Raw genomic sequence first — 7,875 nt, 5'->3', positions numbered from 1 at the left:
GCTGGCCACTTCTTTCAGGGGACGCGTTTCGACTTCATTAAGTGGCATATGACACACCGGCTTAACAGGTCGACCATTGATTATCAGTCGCAACAGCTGACATGGCTATTCGAAAAAAGAAAAAAAAATGCACGAAACCAATAGGGCTGAAGCTAGGCCCACAGTACAGATATCTTTAGTCAAGTACCAGCGAAGGGTGACGAAACGCAGCTTCTAGACAAAGGGGCGAAGGTATTCAAGCAGGTACAACCCCATCCGAGAATCTCAAGGGCGCCGCCTCACACTGGCGGGCACAGAAAGTCGGTCAGGTACACGCTGGCCGCTGAGACAGCTCATCACACGGCACCGAGACGAGGAATGTGGATGGACCCGGAGTGCGGAGCGGCGTTAGAAGGCAAAAGAAACACACACACACACACACACACACACACACACACACACACACGCACACACACACACACACACACACACACACACACACACACACACACACACACACACACACACACACACACACACACGCGCACGCACGCACGCACGCACGCACGCACACGCACACACACACACACGCACGCACACACACACACAAGCGCGCGCGCGCGCACGCACGCACGCACGCACGCGGCGAAGACGGCGTGGAGGGAGGCGATGCGCGCAGGCTGACAACCAAACAAACAACGCGATTTGGCAGCGGCGCCGAAAGACACACTTTGTTCACTGGCTGACTGGAGCTCGCGGCTAAGGTACGGAGGAGTTTCCAGAAGGCGTACAGTGTGTGCGTGTGTACGTGTGAGCGTGTGCGCGCGTCGGTGAAATGGTTTCGTTTTCTATCTTTTTTGATCCTGGCGCGACATCGGGCCACGGAAGGGCGTAGGAGCGCCGTCTGTCCCACTGACTTTCCCCGCCGGTGTCTTTGTTATTTCGGTGAACGCCGAGACAAACCCCGCGCTATAACTTCCGCCCAAGCATTCCCTCTTCATCGGCTTGCCTTTCGCTGCCTTCTAGAGATGGGCTCCTCCTTTCGAGAGAAGCGCAGAGAGCACCCCCCTATATAAGTTCAGGACAGAGGCATTCGTCTTGCAGTCTCGAGGCGGTATCGGAACGTAACGGTTACAATTGTGCGCTGTTCTTCTTAAGTAGTGTGCTTGGTGAAAAAAGGAGCAAGCAACATGCTAAAGGTGAGTCCCCAAGCCGTGTGCATTGTGAGAGGGTGTGCCGGACCGCCAACGTCAACTTAACCATCGGATAATTCGACAATGCTGTCACCGTTACTCCACCGAGGTGCCGCGAACATCGACTTCTCCCTATGTTTCTGCCGTGGTACTCTACGTGTTTGCAGCCGAGTACTTTGTAAGGCTAATATTCATTACCTTGCACTGAGAAGTGAGCACTGAGAGGTCCATCTCTAGCTTGCATGGTTTCACGGAATATACACAGCATGCTGATCGGACACAAATACTTAATTGTGTGCTGGGAATTTTTTGTCCTGCACTTCGCCGATGGACTGGGCCACTGCATACGTCAGCAGCACATTAGGGTGCACGTCATCACTCAGGGCCTTGTAAAATGTTGACTAGACGTTTTTGCTATCTTGCGTAATTCAAATAGGGCTGGACTATGTATATGGCATTTCGTCAGGGCCGAATACCCATGTGGACCTTACAAGAATTTCAGTCACATGACAATGCTGTGCCCTGTTATTGCAGCGCATTTCTCGACGGTGTTAGTTTTAATTCAAAATTCTTATTTGTCCCATTACGAGAAAAGTTGGTGGCATGTGATACCTGCACCACGATGGTCTGTACGTGCACGCGAGATGGTCCCAAAGAACCCTGCGATGGCAAGAAAAGCTAGTGTGCACGTCTTCAAGCGGCCGTTGCACACATGTAGCCATACGTACTCATCCGTGATGCAACAAGGTGCATCTATGACCGGGACCCCCACCACATCAGATAAAGCCATTTGTCTATAATATATATATATATATATATATATATATATATATATATATATATATATATATATATATATATATATATACATATGTACACTTAGCAACGGTGGATCTCCACACCGGCTGTTTTCGAGAATTTTGTACCGAAATACCGATGCAACCACTTGTGGTAAGAGGTTATGTCATACGATTTCTCGTTGCACGTAGCATATACATGCTGCTAGTCAAATTAGAAGCCAGCTCGTGATGGCTATTCGAGCTGAGGACATTAGTATATCAAACTGTATGCCTTGGCCGACTTTCATATGAAAATTATTTGGGTTGGTTTTGTTTCGTTTCGTTTGCATGGTTTAACGTCCCAACGCGACTGAGGCTATGAGAAAGGCCGTATAGTGGAGAAGTCCAAAAATTCCGACCACCTGGGGTTACTTAGCGCGCACTGACATCGCACAGTACACGGGCGCTCTGCGTTTTACCTCCATCGAAAAGCAGGCACCGCGGCCGTGATTCTATCGCGCGGCAATGGGTTCATTAGAGTCGAGCGCCCTAACCACTGATCCACCATGGCAGGTCATATCGAAATTGTGGAGCAGCTGTTTGTCGTGCAGCGTTTCGAATAGTGTCATACAATTTCTTGTTGCACATATCATAAATACGCCAGTGCAGTCAGATGTTATAGCTCACGAAATGGGATTGGAACTCAACAACATATGCAACTCAAATTTTACGCTTTCAAACCAAGGTAACGGCTTATACGGTCTCCAGATGCTGCGTGAAGCATGACAGTCTACGTGGAATACTAAAAGACACACACGTCGAATACAGCACGAGCAGAAAGAACTTAAATGCATGTCGAAAGAATCGCCCGAAAACATTTCACCCGTGGGATTGTTTCTCTGCCAATGTGTTTTTTTTTTTTTTTTTTCTTGAAGAGCTGCTTGAACGAGTGACTTTTAAAAGCGAACGTGATTCCTAAAGCAGCAATGCTAAGCCTCCGAAGCCTTTGAATATAATTTGCGCTTATGATCTCGCATTAGGGATTTTAGATATAATTTTGGGACCACGGACTGAAACGCGCCTACATGGCGCCATGACGTACTTCATATATAATTGGTTACAGAATGTGTGGTGTCCGAGCAGATCTAGTACTTCAAGTGTACATTTATTCGCCTCTGTTTTTCAAAGGTGGCTATCATCACGGTGTGCCTCGCCCATTGGGCCACCTGCCAGCTTCAGTTTCCCCTGGGACCCCAGCGATTCGTGAGTATATGCCGATTCACACTTCCACACACACCGCAGCGAACTATTGTTAAATGGCTCCAGAATTTGTCTCCGCTAAACAGCGCAGCAAAGTGAAAGCTAGCTAGAGACAGCGGTATAATGAAAGCCAAACTGCTCATATTCCCAATTTTAATCTTCTGCGTACAGAGTATGACCGGAAAGCCACGTATGTTCACAACAATAAAAGTCGATTCCGTTGAACGCACTTTGAGAATATTTCACAACACATAGTTCACTCCGTGAAATACATAGACGGGCTAAGTGTTACCGCGAGCATTACTTATTAGCAATTCTAATTCGAACTGTGTACTTGTCGATGACAGTTCATCAGGTGAAGAATTGGCCTTGTAGTAAATATACTTTTGGATGTGATTAAGAAATGAGGAAAAATCTGGCTTTCGGATGCATTAGGCCACACAGTGTACTTGACAGGCGATACAAGGAAAATAGAGTACGCTGTGCTGTGCGACACCATTACACGTTAACGAAGTTCAAGCAACTCATATTAGTCTGAAGCCTCCATTGCGGCGCTTATTTTTTTAAACCTCTTTTTTTTTTCCTTCTTCGTCCTTGTGCCCTAAAGGCTTGGCTGACGTAGAGTATACTGCAGGGATATCTTTGCCGCACGTAATGGTTGAGCTGTCCGACGAAAATGCGACAGTTAATCAGCCATTTATTTCCTCGAAGGACATTTGCTATTTCGCTGCTAGAGCTATTGATGTCCCAATTCGCTACCATAGATATACAAGACGTGCCTTCGCCCGGCGCAGTGCTGTCGAAGAATATGCAGTCCATTCACTCCGGAAGGAACAGGGGGTTGGTGTGGGGAGGATGTGAGAAAGGCGCGCTTGTCTGAGACGTTCAAAACGTCGCAGCAACGTTCTTTCCTCGTCTTTCGCGCAGGCTCCGCAGGTGCTGCCCAAGCCAGTGCTAGTGCCGGTGGTGACCGGCAGTGGCGGAGTGGGGCAGGTTCCCCTAGGCTGGGCGCCATACAACTTCGCGTACGATGCTATTGCCGCCGATGGCTCGAGCAGTCGCAGCGAGTCCGGTGATGCGCAGGGTCGTGTCACTGGCTTCTACACGATCACCACGGCCGAGGGCTCACGCCGCCGCGTCAGTTACGTGGCCGACGAGCACGGCTTTAGGGCCACCGTCGACACCAACGAGCACGGCACTGCCGACGAGTCACCCGCCGACGTCGTCTGGAGGTGAGAAACTCCGAAAAGACAAAGAAGGGAGAGAAATCACACGCCTTGTACGTTTATTTCTTCTTTGGAGGGAGGAGGGGGGGGGGGGGGGAGGGGGGGGCTCTGTGGACGTTGTGAGCGAAATTAAAATCAAAGGCATGCATAGCTCCGGCAGGGGTTAATTTGCAGATGACTTGGCCAGGTACTAATTGAGAGAGAGATCTTAATGGCAACAGGAGATGTCTGAGGTACTAATTGGTGAAGTACTAATTGGAGGTACCAGCAGGTACTAATTGGTCGGCGGATTTTGCAACGCCAAACGACTACATAAGATGGCAGGAGCTGCCAACTTGGGCTTCTTCTTTTGAGATTGGAAGGTGAGATGGGAACTGAACCTTCCAGGAACATTAGGCGATGAGTAAGACAGGCTATCAAAGGCCCCACAGGCACGACTGTACGCCTTGTTTTAAGCACGGCTTTATAAGTGCCTATGTATGGGCGACTTTTCATATAGTCGCGTGTATGCTACTGAATATGAGCGATATATTAGAGGTACAAAATAAGGGATTAAATGAATAAGCGAGTAGCAGAATGTGTATAAGCGAATGAGGATCTGCAAAAGGAGCAGCACATTGGAGTCATTAACGATATCCCGTCACACCTTTAACGTCAAAGGTCAAGTATCTGCTCCCCAATATTGCTTTTATGTATTTTCTCTTTTTACTTCCATCTCGATGCTATCTCTAGCCTATTGGTATTTATGTGGCACCTGATTCTTTATCTAGCCTCCAGTGTGGATATGCGGCACAGCTGCACCGAGAATCATGCAATGCTGACGTTTCACCAGAAAAGCGAGTCCCTGAAGTGGTGGATCTTACCTTGCATGCAGGTCCACCGCACCAAAGGCTCACGGCGGAAGCCTATCGAGGCCAGCAGGTACCACTGGAGCCCAAGCCGCCTTTTACCCCGCCGGTGCCGGGCAGGTACAGCAGCCGTTCAGGTACCCCTTCTCCAAGGCGTGATGGGCCCAAACGAAGAGCTACTCTGGCGATACAATCACTGCCGATCTGAACGTCGAGCGAGCGCACAGCGGAAGACGGCCGGTATGCGCGTCTTCCGTGTATAGGACTTGCAACGAATCTGTAACGCGAATGAGTGAGCACGGTCGAGCTCGGATGGTGCGAGGTACCAATAAAGGCTTCCGTGACACACCTACCTCTTTGCTCATATTTGAACGTGAACAGGCTATGTCGTCTTAAGGTATTAATGCTTTACAGGGTGGAAATATGTCATATGACTTCTCCGGAAGTCTTGCAGAGTCGTGTCTGTGTGTTATGTGCGTGCATATGGGCGCTCTCTGGCCTGATAAGGTCATAGAACAGGTGTGGAGATAACAAGACAACGGCGCATCGATAGCTTGTGTCATGGGTGACTGAGGGCATTCGCTAGTGCTAGCTGAGCAGTGCGTGAATCGGAAAGTCTATTTTTATACTCGCGGCACCCTCTTTGTGCGACCGTTACATTTTCTGCTATCTACGTCTTCAAAATAATATGAATAAACTTGGTTCTTCACTTTCTTTCCAAGTGCCTCTCTCCTGGAGCATTGCATCACTTTCTTTCTATCCCCCCCCCCCCATTTTATTTTTCTTTTTTTTTCGATCTCTGCAATGAAACAAGATGCTGATATAGATTCGAGCATTAATGTTTGCTTCTTTCAGGAATCCCGAGCAACCGCCGAATCTTTTGTAGCTTTAGCTACACTGGCCGATGTTAAGCAGTTTCGCGTGGCTCGTGAGCCGTGCTGCGCATGCGCGAGGAGCAGTGACGTCACACGGCACGCCAAGCAGCTGGCGCGCCGGAGCCGCGCGCTCCGCCACCGCCGCGCGTCTGCGCAGAGTAGTGACGGCCGCAGCAGACGCACTGGCGCCGGCGCGTGCCCAGCTGTGCGCTTCCGTTGCTTGTTGTTGTTGTTGTGGCTGTAGGAAGAAGGAAAAGAAAATGCACGGGCCTGCTACTGGCTCTGTAGCTGAGCCACCTCCACTGCCTCGTGCAGACAGAAGAGAAAATAGAGAAGAAAAAAAAAAGAAGAGAGAGAGAAAGACGCGCGCCGCAACAACAACCGTCGGTGGCGGGTGCAATGACGGCCTACAAAAAAATACAAATTCGGTGGCAGGCCAGCCCCCTCCGCAAGCAGCGGTGACCCACCTGTTCCAGCCCTATTAGGGGAGTAGCGTAGTAGCCACGGAGGTAGTAGCCGAGTCTGACGCTGCGCTAGAGCCGCTTGATAGCGCCGCGCATGCGCTGTATCAGTGGGGGTATAAGCGGGGCGTTTGCCAGTGTGGTATAGCCATGGAGAAGGAGAGCGAAATTGCTGGTCAGCAGGGCAAAATAGCGAAGAAGCTTAACTCATTGGATCCTGAAGTAGTTGCCTGGCAATTAGCGGTTGAGCGTACGAAGAACGAACATAAAAAGGCTGAAAGTGCTGGGAAAGCTAAGAATAACTAGCTGAACCTTGAAGAAAGAGTTGCCGTAGTGGAAGGCTTCGGACGACCGCAAAGCTTCTTTAATGACAGTCAAGAACTGTTAGTGGACTGTTTCTTGAAGGAGTATGTGTGTAAAAAAAAAAAGTTGTCTGTAATACAGGCTTTACAAAAGTTAGCGCCATCTAGTGAAAGAGACACAAACTGTGCGCGGAGGCCATTTTTTGTTCAGTCCGCCTGCGCCTTCCATCGAGTACGCTGTCAACGTGCGCCTTCGTGGAACCCGTGCTTGCACCGCAAGGTGCATTGGAATGATCACAAGCGATTGTTTCATTTTTTAACATCACAGCAGTCGCTGCTAGCACCAAGCTCTATTCGGAATGATGCCAGCATGTTGCTGCGTACCCTTCTGCAGCAAGCGCTTCGTCGTAGATGCGCACGGAAACAAGGGATACGCGTGTATGCGACCGCTCGTTTGCAACCCTAATCGGTTTTACAAGTGTCACTTGCCGCATTTAAAGCATTACTGCACGTCCCTCTGACTGGGAGCTAGCTCATAGAACGTGCTATCACCTAAAACAGCAAGGTTGGTTTGCGTGCTATGGAGCCTTGTAGTGCTTGGTGCAGAGAGCAATACGGCTGTCTAGTGCGCGCGAGATGCGTGTTTCACGCTGCAAAAGCGGTTGCCAAACCCGCGGCGTCTAGTAAAGCAGGAGAAGATGACATCCCACTACTATGTTGTAATATGCTCACGTCCAGCCCGTTTCGAAAGATGTTATCACGTGATAATGCATGCGAAGTCCAGTCCGCGTCCAGAGCGCGCAGCTCAGGTTTGCATTCTGTGCCTTCATACCTGCTAGTGCGGCCGATAAAATAACGAAGTTTAGCGCCTGTCCTGTCTACATCTATGTTGTCCCCGTCTTTTTTGCGCTATGTCTTAAAGATAACGAAGTTTGCTTTTCACTTTTGTGCG

At 49.5% G+C, this 7,875-nt stretch overlaps 1 protein-coding gene across 1 annotated transcript; it reads left to right on the top strand.

Annotated features, from left to right (window-relative positions):
* The first annotated feature begins 821 nt into the window (after window positions 1-821).
* Window positions 822-5,981, top strand: LOC146207630 (uncharacterized). The gene is made up of 4 exons (XM_084587127.1): window positions 822-1,178; window positions 3,140-3,214; window positions 4,139-4,443; window positions 5,312-5,981. The coding sequence occupies exons 1-4, from the start codon at window positions 1,170-1,172 to the stop codon at window positions 5,442-5,444; spliced, it is 522 nt and encodes a 173-aa protein (XP_084443253.1). The 5' UTR covers window positions 822-1,169; the 3' UTR covers window positions 5,445-5,981.
* Window positions 5,982-7,875: the final 1,894 nt, after the last annotated feature.

The sequence above is a fragment of the Amblyomma maculatum genome, chromosome 1, assembly GCF_055883805.1.
Source record: "Amblyomma maculatum isolate TAMU_Amacu chromosome 1, ASM5588380v1, whole genome shotgun sequence".
Classification (NCBI taxonomy): domain Eukaryota; kingdom Metazoa; phylum Arthropoda; class Arachnida; order Ixodida; family Ixodidae; genus Amblyomma; species Amblyomma maculatum.
The sequence above is the reverse complement of the archived record's forward strand: the minus strand, read 5'-3'. Positions and strand labels throughout refer to the sequence as shown.